This window comes from Bombus pyrosoma, linkage group LG6, assembly GCF_014825855.1.
Source record: "Bombus pyrosoma isolate SC7728 linkage group LG6, ASM1482585v1, whole genome shotgun sequence".
NCBI lineage: Eukaryota > Metazoa > Arthropoda > Insecta > Hymenoptera > Apidae > Bombus > Bombus pyrosoma.
Window position 1 is genome coordinate 8,734,952 of NC_057775.1, and position 20,080 is coordinate 8,755,031.

The 20,080-nt window shown below is 32.5% G+C and overlaps 2 protein-coding genes across 9 annotated transcripts in view; one reads left to right on the forward strand and one right to left on the reverse strand.

Moving 5' to 3' along the window:
- LOC122568190 (lysophospholipid acyltransferase 1) overlaps positions 1 to 19,714 on the reverse strand; it is a 25,368-nt gene extending 5,654 nt beyond the window's left edge. The window contains exons 1-3 of one of the 8 annotated variants that reach the window (XR_006317007.1): positions 19,490 to 19,714; positions 1,737 to 1,882; positions 771 to 848 (exon numbers count right to left, since the gene is read on the reverse strand). Coding sequence is in view for 7 of the 8 variants with exons in the window: in XM_043727634.1 (XP_043583569.1) it covers positions 771 to 848; positions 1,737 to 1,882; positions 19,490 to 19,573 (308 nt within the window). In the remaining variant the exon portion in view is untranslated. Of the gene's footprint in view, positions 1 to 770; positions 849 to 1,736; positions 1,883 to 3,002; positions 3,259 to 7,456; positions 7,592 to 19,489 lie in introns of those variants that run through there. The other 7 variants (XM_043727634.1, XM_043727641.1, XM_043727640.1 and 4 more) reach the window with 7 other exon arrangements.
- Positions 5,378 to 6,866, forward strand: LOC122568193 (hymenoptaecin-like). The gene is made up of 2 exons (XM_043727649.1): positions 5,378 to 5,544; positions 6,220 to 6,866. Exons 1-2 carry the CDS (start codon positions 5,458 to 5,460, stop codon positions 6,577 to 6,579), a joined length of 447 nt encoding a protein of 148 aa, XP_043583584.1. The 5' UTR covers positions 5,378 to 5,457; the 3' UTR covers positions 6,580 to 6,866.
- Positions 19,715 to 20,080: the final 366 nt, after the last annotated feature.

Genomic DNA, 20,080 nt, shown 5'->3' on the forward strand with positions numbered 1-20,080 from the left:
TTTTATGCTTGATACTAAACGGTTCGACGCTTATGCTGTATGAAATCGCTTAACTGTTTATCTTGAACGATAGAACTTCTCATAATAAAATTAGTTAAATTATCAGGTATTTCTTTATCTATAGACTCGTCACTGTGATACGTGGTAAGAGAGATATATAAATGTTTAGACAAATTTCCATATAAGTATAGATTCGTAATTATTGTTCAAACTACAAAGAGTATAATAAAAAGATGTTTTTGGATCTTTATTATCTCTGAAGTACTATTACGAGAAATTACAAATTTTGTAAAGGTACATTTACGTTTCCATTGCATTAGTTTTATTACGCGATACAAAAAGATTCGAAATTTATTCTGAGAAATTTATTATTTCTGGAAAGAAATTGCATCGTATTTACATGCTGTAAATTGATAACGTGATAAAACGGGACAGAAACTTGTATCTGTAGAATACTTACGTTTCTATGCGATATTTTATAGCGTTCGAAGAACAAGCGAGGGAATTGTAAGTAAACCTATTCTAAGTAGAAAATAAATCTTCAAAGTAAATCTTACACTCTGCTAAATCGCACGTTTCAATATAAGTCACATAACTTCGTAGTTAGTGGGATAATTTTCCAAGAAAAATGTTTTTCATCGGGGAATAAATGGAAATTTATCAAGCTGCGCAAAGCTTTTATAGGATATGAAATCTATAGTGACTAATGAAACGAATCAATGTGCCCCATAGTTATAATTATAATGAAAATATGGATATAAATAACTTGCCTCTGTATATTACGAGGATTTTGTGTGCGCATTGCTATGTAACATAAGGCGGGGAGACCTGCAAGGTGAATCGCCTGCCTGAAAAGATACGAGTTTTCTTTTTTAATGAAGCAAGATGGTTAAATATAGAGGGGGTTCTCAGGATGCTACAAACATTCTTTTCCGTTTATCTTTTTTTCTTTTTTCTTTTTAGTCTCATGCACTAATCTATACAGTTAATTCTACTGTACAGGATATGTCCACTTTTAATTAATATAATAAATGTATTTTATAACATTTTCTAAATAAAGACTTATTTCAAGCGAAGATCATTTTAACGTACGTATCTTCAACATAGCATATAATTATTAGATCGCGAATTTTCATGCACTTATGCAAAATTCAAAGAGGAAAATATATAAAATGTATTCAAAATTGAGTTCCTGTTATAATTTTTAATAGGTGGAACAGATTTCTATTGGAATTTTATTTCTGCAGTTGATAGTTCATAGTTCATAGAGCAATAAATTTATATAAAAATCCTCACTCTACCTATTTTCAAATAATATGTTTCGTATAAAGATCCAGATATTATAATTAGAACGCTGAAAGAAATACACAATGTTCGTGGAAACAATTAATTGTAAGCATTCAGATATAAATATCTCGACACTTCTTCAAATAGTATACTTAACAAAAAAATCATTCCTATATCGAATTTTTCGATATAGATGGGTAATTATTTTGATTTCTCTAAATTTAATACATAGAATCGCTACTGTTCGTATCATGGGAAAGTATTACATCTAACTTAAGATAAGTATCAATAAAAGTAAAGTTTCTAATGTATCAATTAATCATGGGACATCTTGTACAATAGCATGAGTGTATAAAATGACCTTTTTGCACAACACTATCATGCTTATCAGAGATACGACACTTGATCTCAACTAATTGATTTCTCTTTATTTACGTAGATCTGTTTACCTGCCGAAGCAGAAATATCCAAGCGCAAGACCGATGACGAGACCAAATACATGTCTGGTGGCTGCTGTCACGGCAACTGGACTAAGAAACGTTCTCAAAAATCCAGCCAATATCAGTGCTGTGAACTGTGTTAGTAGAAAATTCACCTGCACATAATCAAGAAAATGCATGTGTTACGATATTGGCCGATGTAACCTCGTGTTGAAAAAAAAAAAAAAGAAAATTAGATATTAACACTTCGTAGGCAAACTGGATCCATTTTTACTGTTTTGCGCTTTCAAGGAATCTAGGAAGAATTCTGGAATACTTATCGATATCGCGACTAAGTTATACAGTTCCTTGTTGAGTTAAATATTTGAAATTTGTTACAAGAGAGATGAAAGTTCACAGGAAAGGAATTCAAGCGTGAAATTCCACGAAATTTTGCTCGACGATTCAGTTTGCCTAACATCGTCTTACTGCCAAATTTTAACGTAATGTTCGAATTTCAATTCAACTATAAAACGTTGAAGATAATTGCCAGTTTCAATACAAGATTCTTAATTATCTAATAACACGTTAGTTGAAATTTATTCCACCTCCTGCTGCAGAAAGATCATGGTTATTACGTTCAATCATTCCTTCAAACGTCAAATGCTATTACACAAGAAAAAGGCATTCGATTTCTGTCAAACAAAACTTTAATATTGCAGTAGTTTCTCGAAACATGTAACGTGAAACGTAGCTTGGAATTTCATTCATACGTGATTCTAACATTTCGTCATAATTTTAAAGATTCCAAAAGATGTATCTTATCCGACAAATTTCTTCAACACAGTAAAATAGGAAATAAGAAATATACTCAAGTTCTATTAAGCTCGATTTACTTGACTACATTTGAAGAATCGGGAAAATAACTTAGCTCTTTACCAGCATAAATTTATCTCATTTACAGAACTGCAAAAACACTTCAAATTCTTCGGTCAATAGAATTTCCTAAGCGCTAAAATCTATAAGAATAAGCTTACATACATATTGCGCACTATGACTATAATTGCAAAAATTCTATTCACAGAGAAACGAATCGCTCTGAAAATGAGAAAATTTATAGAATTCTTTAGGATTCTTCGCTTAACGCTGTTTTATTTTTCCTTTTTGAATTCCTATGGTATTTCCTGTTACACCAGTCTTTTAAAATCCGAACTCCGCATTTTATTTTCATAAATACTTAAGTTCATTAGCCAGGAACGCGATTAATATCCAACTTTTAAAAGATAAATGACTTACCCCATTAAGTTCGTAGTTTGCATAATTACAAGGAAAATTTTCAAAAATACCACTTCTAACATTATCACTTTTCTCTATTTTTCGATTTTTAAATCGATCAATGCGACTTCCAACTTACGCAAATTTAATTAGCAAATTAAAGTGTAATTACGTTTGCAGATAATTTTTCACATTTGCAAAGATATAGTTGAGTTACGTCACTTTCAAAGCAAAGATATAAACTACCTCTAACATTAAGACTTCGGTGATAAACCGACGAATGACAGAAATGATCAACGGATTATGCATGTATTTTTCTATTCTTATCGGGAATTGGTTATTTTCTGAGTCAGTCCTCGCGGGGAAGAACTGGAATAACCTCGTGGCACGTAATGAAAGATACGTCTTGAGAAATCATACTCGGGCCAAGATTAATCTCTTATCTTAATCCTATGGAACGTTTGTCACAACATTCAAGTCTCACGCATGTAGATTAGAATTCTAAAAGTAGCGATCGCAAAAAGTGGAAATTCTGAGTAACCACACTGCTCCCCACGGGTTTCTCTAGCTCGTAAAGAGCAACAGAATGTGTATTGTACTCGTACGAACTACGAAGGTCGCGTATGAAAGAGAACACGCTAGCCTATATCGTCTCTATTGTTCTTCGGTGTTTATGCGTCGTATTCATAGGATAAAGCACGATTTTGAAAAAAAAAAAAAAAAGAGAAAAAAGCACTGTAAAATACGTAGGTAAAGCGTTTTATTTGAAGAACCAAACATTACAGCATGATAGATTTTACTATTATTCTCGTTTACAATTTTGAAATGGTAGAATGTGATACAGCCATATTAAAAATAACGATGGAAGTTAAAAAAAAAGTTGCTTCGCACGCGAAAATTACTATGAAGATTCGAACAAATTTTGCTCTCTGTGTGAAAATACATATATATTATAAAATTTTAACAAGAATTTCTCGTCTGATGCATTACTTACTTTATTTTTATCTTAAATATTCATCCGTGAAGCAAATATCGTAACATGCATATATTTGTATCGTTTCCCGCGTGTGCAAATGAAAATAAAACAAGTCGGAATCATGCCACATTCCAATACATCGTATACGACGCTAGAATTGAACATTATGAAATTTCTTTCTTCCGTTCGTTATAAAATCTTCTTAATCAGATAATTCTGCTCGTATTTAATGCGTTTTGTGAGAGTAAGGCAGTATACGAAGTAATTTAGAATTATTCTGTTCCCAGAATATTAGATTTGGAGGGCTATAAGTGTCAATTACATGATAACGCGATACTGGGATTAGAAAAAAAAATGCTTATCTAAATCCGCACTTTATTGTACATCTGCCAAAATTTGATTTCGAACCAGGTGAATCATTCAATGTTCTTGAAACCATTCGATATTCGTACGCGCGTACAATGTTTTTGCTAATATTCCCCAAAATTAAATCGTTCGTCGACAAATAAATTATTTTTTATGCAAATTAGGACATTGAATATTATGTGGTAGTTTCCGACTATGCAATAATTTTTGAGTCTTTACTTCCCAATCTCAGTTTCGTTTCAAGAGACAGATAGTATAATAATGTTCTGAAAAAACCTTCAACGTAAAATGGAAATACGAAATATATACGTATCATTAATAATGTTTAAAGATATCCCTCACACTTACAAAATTTGATCAACATAAGAGCACGGTTGGATGGAAAGAACGCAACAAATTTAACACTAAAAACACCAGAATGATTGAAACGACCAATTTGTAATTTTTTCGTAGAAATTTTATTCATTTATAACGGCACCTTTTAAAGATTTGTATTATTTATTGCAAAATATATGTTATTGGTAATTGTATTGTTAAGAAATTATTGAAAATTATACCGAATTATTGTGGGGTCATTAAAATATGTAAAAAATGACATAAAAATATCATAAACTACAGAAATATCGAAAAAGTAAAATTCCAATTTATCAACTTCATCGTTGCAAAATTTGAAATATTCTACGAAGACTTCTTTCTCCTTATATTATACGGATATCGGTATCTATCTAACGATCNGACATCAAGCAATACCAAAGAAAAAAGAATGAAATAAAGAACATAATTGAAAGTTATAAACAATGAAATTCTAATCTCTATTCTAATCGAACGCATAACGAACTCCATTAATAACTGAAAATATGAATAATGTACCTCGTATTATTGACCCCCGATGACCCAAGAGTAGGATTCCCGGAGACAATCACACAGACACAGCAGAAAAACAGATAAGGAACCGACGGTGATCCCCCGGCTGGAATTGCCACAAAGAAGACAAGGAAAAAGCTTCAGCGTAAAATTGGTATATAAGAGCAAGCTGTAGCCGATTGTGGCATAGAAATCGATCAGCTCTACAAACAAGAGCATCAGAGATCTTGTGACAAAGAGTTCCAAGTGAATCAAAAAACAATTTCCAAGATGAAATTCATCGTACTGGCTCTCTTCTGCATGGCTGCATACGCCACTGCTCAAGAAATTGAACCTGAAGCCGTGGAAGAATACTACGTAAGAACTTTACTATATAATTAATTTTAAAAGTGCTGCTTAAGAATTAGCACTAACTGTAATTGAAATAATATGGAATAGTATTTGGATAATTAGTACTTTCACCTAATAAATAGTAATTTTTAAATCTGTAACTCTGCAATAATTTGAAAATTGCGTATGGATTGGTTACAAATATACAACTTAAAAATGTCATTAAGCGAGAATTGTTTATGAAAATCTATAATAGAACGAATTTGAGAATTTTGAAGAATTTTCCAACGCTACATCTTAAACTTAACATTTTTATCCTTGAGTCACGTTAACGCTTCAACCCTTTAAATACTATGAACGCATGAATACTATGGTACACGTGCACATGACACAATCTATTAAATACCATTAACAAAAAAGGAAGAAATAAAACAGATTAACTTCGTTCAGGAAGCTTAAATAATTCCAATAGGAATCCATTTCTTAAATATTGGTAGAGACATTTTCCAAATTCTCTTGCATAATAACGCCAACAAATTTCCCTTACAGCCATCATATCGTAAACTTTCCCCTTCGTCCGAATCCTAAGCTTCCACCTCTTCGTTTCAAATTCCTTATCCTATCGAGCCCGAATCTGTTCCATCGGAAAAGTTTCTAGTCCCATTCTTCGTTAACTGTGAATCCACATTTTTTTCTTCTCAGGGGTCTCCTCGTTTTCGACGACACGCTGACCCTCAAGGGTCCATCGTTATTCAGGGACAGAAACCATTGAGCGGACCGGATCGTCGCCCATCCTTGGACGTCGATTATCATCAACGCGTCTACGACAAAAATGGAATGAACGCGGACGCATACGGTGGACTGAATATTCGTCCAGGACAGCCTGCTCAACCACACTTGGGTATCCAAGTCGGGCGTGAATACAAGAATGGCTTCATCAGAGGATACAGCCAGGCTGAACGCGGTCCTGGCGGCAGAATCTCCCCCAGCTTCGGCATTGGTGGTGGATTCAGATTCAGACGCGACGTCGATGGTATGACGTCAGAGGAACTAGGATATTAAATCTATCTATGCGTACAGTTAACGATCAGACTACGGATCTTTCTGCAAATTCATAATTCTTTTGGACATAATTAGAGAAACTTAGGCAGAGATCCGTTTTAACGTAATATCAATTACTATTGGTATTGTCTTGTATTAATTGCATTTATTTAATATTTAATGATTATTTATTTGAGATATGCATTTACTTTGTTTCATTTCCTATACTTTATGTAATTGATAAGACATTGACGATTAAGAGATTGTACTGAAAAGAAATGATAATAAACGTAATGTAATAACATAAATGGTGTATAGTTATTTGTCGCCAATGATAAAGGTAAATGAACTTGTCGAGTGCGAGTGCGCATTGAGTACAAGCGATAAGAGTTTAGAATTTAGCTAGTGCTGTTGATAGCTGAGCTTGACAATGATGAGGTTACAGTTATTGGAATACAGGTATAGCATAGAACAACGGATTAATAGCATAGAATTATAGCATAGAATAACGGAATAACGGTAAAAAACGATTTTGCTCGTTTATTTAGGTCAATGTGATTTTAAAACAACCTGTACCAAATATTTTTGGAGAAAATTTCGTGAATTAACTTAAGATATTACTTTTTAATAAAGCTAAAAATAATTATAATTTACATAAAAATAAAAATAAAGGTACTGTTACTAAAAGGAAAATATGAAAAAGTAGATATAAATTCGTTAATTTAGCCGTTACACAGTAAATGAAATTCGATCCAAAACAAAATATTTGAATAGCAAATACTAGTACAATCTTGTATATCTAAGAATGAAGTAGAATATATGATGTATCTTAATTTTCGACCCAGTAAATTAAAAGCACAGAACTTATCGGAGAAAATTAATGAAACGTAATACTTACAGAATTTATGAAACAATTAACTCTGGAATTTCCAAAACAATTGCAAAGATACTATTTGAAAGCAGAATACAATAATACTTCGTCGTAAAATGTTTAAAACGTGTCAGCTCGTAAGAGGATAAACTACGTCTCTGATATAATAGCACGAAAAAAAAAATTTTTTTCCAAGCCAATAATTTATATATAACTTAGCAGTGTAGTTGACGTTATAAAGAGTGCTATAAAGAAAGATATTTGACATACGCAATCACTTTGTCGTATCGTGATATCTTAAGCGCCATTATATATTCGAACATAGTTTAATTTCTAAGCAGTGGTTCGATGCAGGATGACCAATGGAAAGCACTGATATACACGTGACTGTGTTCTGTTGCGTCATTGTTATTGCGATAGGTGCTGTTTTACGTTTGAGCTTGCAATTGAGATATACATCGATAAGAGCTGTTAAGAGATTAATGATACTATTGAAATTCTTTAAAAAATTATAAAAAATTTCAAGTATGGATTACACTTGAAATATCTATATTCCTTTCATAGGAATTTCACGTGGAATTACACGGGAGTTTGACCTAAAATTCCATTAAAAACAACATACGGTAACGATATGGTAAAACGATACGGATGATGCGAATACACAAAATCATAAGAATTAATTTGGATTTCACAAGAAAAATGTACGCTAAACAAATCTCGAATGAAGCTCGTAGGAACGTTTCTCGGTTATCGCTGACATCTTACTGATTTTATCTTACCATTCGAACAATCACCTCATGAAGATAAGCTATCGGACACGGTACGTCACCGTTTCATGAATTATCTCGCGCATTGCACTTTATTTTTCTTTAGACGAAAGCATTTCTCTCGATTTTTATTTTTTCTTTTTCGATTTTATTTCTAACAATAAATAATTATTGCATTTTACAAAAAGTGACTTTAGAGACATCGAAAAATATGGTTGTAATACGTTGTTTCTCCTACGTATTTTCAACTTTATTATTGTCACATTTCACAAACAGCATAACAGCAAACATAAGATCTCCTACCAGCCTACAAAATTATGAATTGTCGACTAGGGATATTTTTGCATCGTGTGAATGTGTGTAAGCTGAAAATTTTTTAATAGGTAATATATTTAATACACGATACATGGAGATTCAATAAATATTAAACGTTACCAAAAATATCCAGTATACCGAATAAATTTATAGTTCGCATATTTAAAGTTCTTCGTAATTTAGAAAATTTGTACAAGTTTCTAATTTAACACTACCTACATAAATTCTCTTAGTCGCACAAAATTATTTGCTTCCTAGTTTTGAAGGTATAAAGTACAAATTTATTAACAAATGCCTTTTATTTCGAATAAATCCGATTTAAATTTATTTAAAAATATCTAATCAAAGTTTATAGAGATAAGAACATCCACAAAAATTTACTTCATATTTTTGAAGATATGTTTATAATTAAACTCTTGTTCAACTAAATTTCTGTGTATGGAATACTATATACAGTGTAAATTTTTATACTCCATCCGCTATCTGATACCAAGAGAAGTATAAAGCCGTATAAATTAGGCTTATCTGCCTTAAACCGCCCTAATTGTTCGTAATGAATTTTGGAGCTACCATCACACTGACCTAGCTTCTGTACAACTATTCTTTTGTCGGATTCGTGATTCTCGACAATTTCTCAATCTTGATCGAGAAAAACTTCCCCATTTCGTCCGCTAAGAAAGCCACCAGTGACGAATAACTTTTATCCGTGGCCGATGAAATGCGATAACGCGACCAGCTGAGAGATCACTTAAGTGACTGATTCTGATCACGTGCAGATTTTCCTTCAAGCTCGTTAGAGCAACTTTCGTGATTAACCGATTATAGAGCGCGAATTCTGCGCACGCATATCTACTATCAAATGTCGTGATATCACATGTTAATACGATCACTGAAACATTTTCATTCGTGGCATTCTGGTACATCAGCGACCTTTTATTCGCTTATACACTCTGTTAAAAACAATAAAATTGTTCGTGCAATCTGTTTGAAGAAGACGATGTCCAAATAGGAAATCTGCTGTCAATTAGATCTATTAACATTTCGTTTCCACGTAGCTGCCGAAATAAAATTGTGTTTCAAAATATAACTCTGACGAGGAAGGGGGGAATTTTTAACTTAGAACTGATGACGATTCGCATTCGAGTCTTATTTTTATCTGACCAGATTATACATTTAAAAATATATTGCGCATTACATAAATTTCTATTATATCTTATTCGCAGAATCGAAATACGGACATGGCGCCAAAGTCACGGGATATTGTGCATAGTATAATGCTAGTGACTCCCGTAGAAGTTAACGTATTGATAGAATATATAATGCATAGGGAAAATCTGCTTATTATACACAAATTTACACATTTACAACAAACGTTATGAACTTGGATAATTCTTATAATACTGTGTTATTCTTAAACTGCCTTGTTAAAATAATTATACTCTCTTCGAAATTATCCTTTTCATTTCATTAGCATAAAATTTCCGATTTGCGCAATAATAAATTACTCTTCTTTCAAGTTGTACCGTAGATAGTAGCTGTTTCGACACATATGGAGAAACAGTTCATCAACTCCCTGAATGGCTGAATTGGTCCTCCAAGCCCTAATTAGAGTTTAGAGTGTCCTGTTCACAAATGACTAAATTGAAGAAATCTAGAACAAGAGAGCTAGCAAAATTCAACATCCCAGAAATAATCAAGAGGTTGTAGGAATCTAGTTCACGTCGCCTTTTAAAAAACAATGAAACAACAACCGATACAATGAGACTACTGTCTTCACAGATTTTTTTTCTTATACGCGAGTTCACTATCTTCTTTCTTCTGTCTTTTTCATCCGCTATTTCGCAGAGATCAAAATGGGTGGGAATGGCGATAAGGGAAAGCAATTAAAGTAACGGTATTTAAACTTGAACACACGTGCGTACAAAACATGTTTGAACTACATTCTTGGACGTAAATGTTACTTGAGTGACGCAACGGTACCTGATGTTCTTGCGCGAAGATGAATGAAGACCGCAAACAGTTAGTTCTTTTTTGTCTCAGCTAACAAAATACGGCATCAGATAGGTTTGGATTTCCAAATACCGTGCAATTAGAGGTTTGTTGGAGAAGAAACGTACGACTAAGAAATACTTGCTTATAGTTAGTATGACGACGATTCCAACTCTGAAAAGAAGACACGAGAAAATCATCTTGATTTCTCACATAGAAATGATAAACACGAAGCAATTTGTCGATCTTCAAGCGTTGACGATCAATCTTATAAAATGACTTTGTCATGAGTTTTCAACGATACGGACATCGATGCTGCTTTATTTCTAACATGGTTAAAGAAGCTTATATTTCTCTTTGTCATCTGTCGTCAAATGGAATATTGTATTTTGACATAGTGCGACTAGAAACGAACAATGTTAAAATGTAATTTTGTGTTGGAATATTTGAATTGCAATAAACGCGAATGAATTGTTTCCGATTCAATATGAATCATGGACATAAAAACGAATCTGAAACAAGCGTTAATTCATTTACACGCTGAATAAATTCATAGAAATGAGTGTTCTTCGCGTAAATAACCTTTTTTTTCCAGAGAGCAATACCATAAACATGCTAACTTATACAAATCTCATTTTTTATATAGATTATAATCGCATAAGCGGAAAGTTACTTTATATTAGAGCGGGACAGAATTTAAAGAGTAAAACGGGGCAAACGGAGCAATTTTATAAAAATAAATTATAATTCGCTAGAAAAGCGAATGCACGATATAATTTAATGTAATGTAACAGACGAACGTTTAATACTGATAAAGTACCTAACAAAAATTTTACTTGCATACAAATATCAATTTTAAACNTTTCTTCTGTCCGCCACTGTAGATATACAAATACGTTATTAATTTTTGTAATCCTAATTTAATACGTAACATTTAGTACGCGTGAAATTTAAGTGGAAATTCTAAAGATATATTTATTTGGAGTACATATGTGTAAATTGTATGGGAACAGTTTTGTAAAAATTGCTCGGCACATAGCAACCGTAACAGAAATTCGATTGAGAGTATAGTAAACGCGAAACGCTAAAAGTGAAATAAGAAGATGGAGAAAACGCAACTTTTTTAGAAAACTGCTAAGTCAGCAACTTGTAGCAGAGAGGAATGAAAGTGCAGAAATTATGAGTTAAGATCAAAGTTTACTGAAACAGCATAGAAATTATAACATAAACTGTTATACTGTTACATGTTATCTTAAATACTTTTCAACGTTATAGGATCAAAACTTCTCTTGATTCTAGAATGTAATTACTTTCTAATTATTTCTTAAAATTAACTTTTATTATAATTATCCAAACATCGTTATTCTAAAGATTTAGTCGATTAATTGGAATGTAGATGTTAGTACAAACTCCGCAATAATAAACTACACAAGCTTAATGAAAATAAACCCTATAGCATAAGTCATAATGAAAAAGGAGTCAAAACAAAACTAATCTCTTGTACATCTTATGTATAAATGAATATACATTAATTTACATAGATATGTTCATATGGAAAACAAGCATTATGTTGATTAATAATTTCCGTGCACTTTGCACGCGGCTCTCGAACTAATTTACTTAGTATCAATGACGATTTATTTCGCCATGAGGGTCCAAGATGAATAGATCACGCTGAACGCGATACTCGGTTCGTCGGAGGCCAATGATCTCTGCTCGTTTCTTCGTAGTTACACGACGCAAACTATACTTCATGAGTATTTTTTTGCAAGTTCAGCTTTTTATCTCAAATCGTAATACGATTAACTGCATGTAGTTTTATGTTAAGTTACCTTTCATTAACTGCTTTCTTAATCAATACATATACCATGAGCATAAATTCATGGTACGCAGGTAAAATCAAGGAAATTTTATTACTTAAAATAAGATGAAAATCGGGAATAACAATATTGCGTTAGTTTTATTTTTAAGAATATCGAATATTGAAAACTTGGCAAGTAGACGTGTATTTGACTAATTTCTAACTGGATAAAAAAAGACAATTGGCAGGAGGCTACGCTACACTTTGCATGCTAAGATATGTCGAAAATGTAGAATAAAACTTTTTTTTATCTGACGTCTCGTATTCGAGAAAATCAAATTTGAAAATTTCTTGACCAAACACGTTGAAACTTTATTTTCGTCAAACCAAAGCACGCTGAGGCTCCAATGAGAAACTGTTATTCTACATTGTTTTCTTATATTGGTATATAAAATAACTTATTGTCAATTGTCTATTTCTGTATATCTAAGAATTGTTCAAATACACGTGTATGCGTATACTTGGCAAGCTCTTAAATTTGACTTCCTTAAAAAAAATACCTCCAACGCAATTTCGTTATACTTGATTTTCGTTTTATATTTATCTATCCAGTCTGTCTGATTTTACTTGTACCATAAATTTATGCCCACGGTACATATAAAGATCATTCGTATATCTTTTATCGAGCAACAGAGAACGTAACTATTTACAAATATTTTTCTGCAAATATATTTTTCAAATGTACTTTTTTACGTTTACAGTTCTACAGGTATAAAATTTCCAGTGCGCTGAACGTTACGCTATATTTCAAAATATACTTACAGATAGATCTCACACAAGCAATGATTAGAATAATCTATATTCTATATAATATAATCTATATAATAAACATTTGTAATCGATATCACGATAACACGTTTACAAATTTCAAATTAAAAGAGTTAACAAATTTATCTACTGAAACTATATGCAATAAAACTATGTGTATATGTGGAAAATACTTGAAACTGAAAAACACTGAACATGCATTTTAATAAGTAATATAAAAGGTATATTGTAGCTACTATTCTGTCATTCATTGATCAAACCCACTTTTCCTGCTTCATATGCAACAACCGTTTATTTATCAAAGAATAACCACTAATGTCAGGATGACGTCAGCTTGATAATTACTCACTCATATTGTTTGTTATTCAGATTATGTACATAATAGGTTGTGTAGATACTATTACTATTACATAATTATTTCATTCATTATACAAATAATATAAATCATCATCAATGAATACCATTCAAATCATGATGTTGAAAAAATACGCAATCGTGATTTCGCTATTTTAACTTTGGCATGTGATAACGGTTTATATGGAACTGATACGAAAATAAATAAGTTCATAGAACGACGTTATTTATCAGTTAAACACCTCATATTCAATGATATAATCGTCTGAATTGCGTCAATTAAATAAAGTCATAGAGTAAATAAAGTAAAGAATATTAGTCAATCTAAATATTCAATACTGAAATTTGGATCTACGTGTATACATATTCTTACTTTACTACTTATCAACTCACTTGAAAGTGTTGAATTTAGGGCTAGTTATTTCATAATCATTACGTATGTAGTATCTTCAATGGAATATATTGTTATTATATCCTAATATTTGTAATTTATTTACAATTAATGTACAAATATAGACAGAAAAACGATGGTAGTTTAACATAAATTAATCGCAATAACACGCTACAATCTAGACAACTCTCGACACAACGGATCCAACGTTCTCTCTCACGAGGACCACACTCTCTGGACAACGCTAGCAGCATTATATCGACAACGCAATTCCACTCTCTGACTTCTCGATTCACAGTCTTCGACTTCTCAACTCAAACTGACCTGCTCTCGCATGTCTTTTATCTTCCCGTAGACCCACCACACACGTGTTCTGCGACCGCTCGTGGCCAAAACCATGTAGACCTTTTCTATGAAACTATTCGTTGAAGGTCACCACTTTTTAAGAAAACTTTATATCTGGATTTTTTAGCCTTCTCGTTTTTAGTAATAAATTAACTTGAATAGAAAAGAGAAAGGTGGTTGGCAAATGTATTTGTGAAGGCATTGACGAAGTCAAGGTCCAGATATTTATGACAAGAGTCGGAAAATATTGGAAGATAATTATTTGTAAGGATGTGGAGTTTTAGGAAGGGTGTTGAAGGTCACCGCTTTTAAGAAAACTCTACATCTGGTCTTTTTAGCTTTCTAAAGCACCGAAGCCATCGACAGCGCATAGACAAAAGACTGCGACGAAGGCAGGCCATAAACAGTCGACAAGCGACGTTGGCTTCAGGGTTTTTCAGTTATAGAGTAACACTGCTAGCGTGCGGATCTGGACCAGCTCATATTATTATTTCAATTTTTGTACTTTTCACTTCCGTATTTCAAATATATTTTTCTACCTTATAATTTATCCACGCGTCTCTCTCATTATACATCTAATAACCTCAACATGGTTTACCCGCTAACTCCTAGACCTTATGTCCGCGATACTGCACGTATATACAACATTATACTTTAATAAGTTATTAAATTATCTAGACGATAAATATATTTACTTTCCGTAAAATCGGTTTCATGTTTCTCTGCATTGTACCTCGTTTACGAAACTAACCGAAGGGATATATCTTTATCGTTAATATCTAATTAATAAGGATCAATTTTTCTCAAGAAAATGCAGGAAATACGAGAGTTTTAAGAAGGTTAATTATGTTAACCAAAGTGACTATCAAGGGATCAATTTTTAATAAAAATGCTATTAATTAAAAAAATAATTGTTATCTCTAAGAAAATCGTATCCTAAAAAAGGCAACCAAAAGTAGGCTAGAAAATTAATGAGTCACCGATTTATTAATCATTCGAGACATGTTATCGATATCAGCCAAAGGAATCTTAATTTCGGATATTCAGTGTTTAACAACTGTGACTAAAATTGTCCAAATATCGCTGATATCAAAGGAAAAAGTTAATATAACGTATTTTCTGAGAAAACCATATCGGGAAATGATAAAATATTTCGAAAAATGTTTCTGGATACAAATATATGTTCGCGTAATATTCGTAATACGGTCTTGGATGAAGAAAGAGACTATAAACCAAACCGGATAAACATGTTTTTCGGAGCATCGCTAATACGTAATTCTATGTACAATAAAGGAACACCTACAGAACATGATCTTTTTGTGGATGACTAAAAGTTAATGGAAACGAAACGGGAACCAACTCACGTTGCTTCCAAAAATAGAGAACGGTCGAGTCCCCCTTTGCATTTTTCTAGACGCGTTATAACATTTACAACTTCAGTTCGCAATATATTCTCTAGCAAGAACCGATCGTAGAGCGTGTTATATAACTGTTCCTCGATCACACCTCTACACAAACATTGAAGTTAAATCCTGTTTCCCCCTACATTGAAAACGAATCAGTAGAATTAGCAACTACGAAACAGGGTCACCTTGTTGAGCTCATTGTTAGCCGATAGCGAATGAATCATATACAATTATGATTGCATAGTTACCAAATAGTTGTGGAAAAACAATTGTATATTTCTTATTTGCTCCTTTCTTTCTCCCCTTTTTATATTAGCCTTGCACGAATAGTATGATTGGTGTATTTAAACATAGCTCTTTGAAATTCTTTTACAATGATTGAAAATAGTTCTGGGCCCTCTTGTGCATTACTTTCAGCTACTGGTTGTACGAGAACTAATAAGTAAAAAGACATATATTTTCAGGTGACAAAATGAAATGAGCCTTATAATTTAACACTGAGAATAAGAGATTTTTTTTCTTAAGAGTCCTCTCAAATATACTTTTGTTATAATTTAAAAAAAATCACCGAAGGATAATGCCGTTACTATGTTAAACAAAAATCCAAAGATATGTATCTTTCGTTAAAAAGGAAAAGTTTGTATATGATTATACTCTTGTTGGTGAAAGTAATAGAAATTACTAATAATAATTTTTATCGAATCGTGAATAGACGAAAATGTACCGTAGTTCGCACAATAATTCATCAACTATATAATAATATTAGTAAATTAACAAGTTATAAATTATGTCAAGTTAAATTAAAGTGTTACAAGTGATAGATTTCTATTTTGTGATTATATTTAAATATAATAATTAAATGACTTGTAATTTGTAAGATTTACTTGCAAATATTCATTTGCTTTATTATTAAACTCGTGAAATTTCTTTCCATCCAGATTTTGTTTCGATGCTATTACGATGTTATTTGTAACCATTAATAATAATAACTTTCCTATCGTTCGCTTATTATTAAATAATAATAAAAAGATTTAATTGCATTTGTTTAACTTTATTAATTTCTAGAATAAAAAAAATGTAATGGTGTGGAATTTCATCTATGATAGCATAAATTTCTTCCGATAATAACTTTCAAAAGTTAATACTGGAAAATTAATAGTAAAAGACTTACAATTTCTAACTTACACAATTTCACTAAGAATATCAGTTTAATTGTAAAAAATGGTTCTGGCTCTATTACTTGTATTATATTAAAATTCATTCGGTATTAATGATGGATATCATAAATGAATGGATCGACTCATGGAAATTCACCGAATTAATTAAAAGCGCAATTGGAAAAATGTAGCGATCAAGCTGTGAGCTCAGCACACGATAAACCCACTTCTTCTTATACGTTCCTTGCATCGAATTGCACTGCTTCCAATCGATGACGTTCACGTATCTCACGCAGCTCTAAAATTAAAAAGCATCGACGACAGGTTACGACATCAGCTTATGTGAATATAGATCCCGATAGCGTACCTCATCTTTTCTTTTTTCACTTTCGTGACTAAATATTCACATTTGCATATTAAATATTTGAATTATGTAAATTATTTTGGTGCGTTATTTTCTTGTGAACATGATTTGCATAAGCTCAATTCACGGAGAATACGAGCAAACGGATATATGTATGTACATATAAACAATCGAAATTTACATATATTCCTATCAATTCTGAATACTTACATATTTCATCGCAGAGCAATATTGATAACTTCATATAGATACTTGGTAATAATTGCAAATTTGCAGAAATTATCGAAATAAAAATGATTATCATTATGAAGACGCTACTAATTGAAAGGATATATTAAATGATAGGATCTAACTGTAAAAGAAAATGGTAATAACGTTATTAACCTTAGAACGTAAATTTAGGTAAGGCTATCCCTATATCCTACTTATTAACAACTATTCCGCTTGTCGTAGTGGGAACATTATATCTATTCGTTCGAGATTCGCTTGCTATAAATTAACTGCTTTTAACATACAGTGAATGAAAATAATGAAAAAAAAAGTGGCCCGCTAAAAGTAATGCCAAGAAACGCTTCGTTTGAAACGGCTCCTTTCGAACCACTCAACAGCTGTGAAATTGCACCCGCTGCCCGTTACTACATGGCAATTTTCAGGATACAATTACTATCGTTCAACCAGCAAAAAAACGATAGCCTGACTAACACGTCTTTCGATTTATTTACACGTGTCAATTTCATGAAGTATTTACGAATGAATGCTATTTAATCTGACTGATACGATATAACTGATATGTTAGTTCAATACGATTATCAAAATATTAAATGAGTATTAGTAATAATAATTTACTTTAGTATCTTTTGCAAAGTAATATAATTGAAATCGGTAATAATTAATTAATACGCAATTATAAATAATAAGTAAAAATAAATTATAATAATAAATAATGATAAATAATTATAAATTATATGTTTGCCTGAATTTTATAAATTAAGTGCTCTCATCATAACTTTATAAATTTAGTAATTTAGTAACTGGTTTCATTTACTTTATTATATACGAATATTCGTATCTATAAATAATCCTTATATCATGAACATTTCGTTTACACACGTTCTGCAAATTTTACTGCCATCGAATTTTACTTTCGTCGAAAGTCAAATGTTTACTTTTTAAGTAATCAGCGCACGGTGAACGTTCGCACGTTCGCTGCTTATGTGGAATTAGCCCACGTTACACTCGATTTTTCCCAACTGTTGCATCTGATGTAGAACTCGTATAACACAGATTGTCCCTCTCTGAATACACTCACCGGTCATTCTATTTACAGAATGACATATTTCGTGGTACGTTGGCACTTACTTTCACGAAATTTCTTCGAAGTTCGTGACTTCTACGCGTGACTTCGCCCGCAGCTTTTAATGATAACCTCATCGCTCTGCGAGACCTTTAACATTATCGATATTCACATCGCTGTAACACCCTTGGACCGTGTACTAACTTGATCTTATCGAGGAATCGAAGCACATAGAAATTGCGTGCTCGCATTGTGGTTAGATTAAACGTCGAAACATTTACACAAAACACACTATATCCGAGAGAGGTTATTTTTAAGATTCTTGTCGCACCATATTTATATATCTCCTACATTTTTCAATGCTCAATTATGTGATGGACGTATGCTACAAACATAGTAAATGGATCTTTTTCTCAGGTTTCACAACCAGCGTTCGATAAGATACACACCTAGATAGAATTAACCCGTGTAGGAAAAAGAAATTGCATCAGAATGTGCCTATGATGTAATAGGACAGGAACATAAAACAATACAAAAATGAAGTAAACATAGTACGAAACGTACTAAAATATGTAACGTACGGAAACAATAAATAGTTCTTACTGAAGATATTTATATCAATTGCGTGCACGTATATCATATAAAATACAGCATAGAGAACTTATTAACGAATAATTAACCCTTCGAATCACAAAATCAGCGGTCGCAATATTGTTGTTCCGACTATCTAACAAACATATTCCAAATCATTTTATGCGAAAGATAACCAGAGAATATACATAGCTCGTAATGTTGCTATCTCAAAAACGTTGGCTCTAAGTGTAACGAACCCTAACCTTGACATTATGAAATCCATCGTCAAGTGTATACACAATATAAAACAAGGTCAATAGCAAGAAGAATACTTACTCAATAAAAATGACATATATCCATAATAATCTAAAGTTCGATTGATGCGCCCTCCGTTTGAGCGGTAGAAAAGTAAATAAGAGAGGTGGATGGCCGTGAGAAAATCAGAAAGAAATATAAATTTCGGATAAATTTCTCACCTGATCGATCGGCACGTCGATGAAATCAGCAAGCCAGGAAAATGTCCGGGAACCGTCATAATAGTCCTCCATGGTCGTGGTCATTGTCAATGGTCATACAAATCAAATAAATACGCGCGCACACACCACCCGTCACGTTGACGGTACCAACGTGTGCCTTTAGAGGACACGATCCCACTCCGTTCGGTTGCTCTCTCTCGAGGGATTATGACCGTTTGAATGCAACGACTCAACTACGATAGAGATGCGATGACGCCGTCAACGACGGTTCCTGAAATGCAGCGCCGCTACGTTCCGCGCCGGCTAGCAGCCTCGCCGGCATTCAGGGCCGTATTCACGGGTAGTATAATCAATTGCACGTGATGTGCTGGACTGTAGATCCTCGCTTATAGTTGAATAGTAAAATAGTATTTGGCTACGGGCCCGTAGACATCTGGCTAATACATCTGGCGTGACTCGATGATTAATCAAATATTAACGACTGTGACGGAATTCAAATTTTAAATTATAATGCTTCTTTTTCATATAGAATTCTTTTAATAATACACGTATGCATGTATTGCTTGATTGCAAATCTTACTAAATCTACGA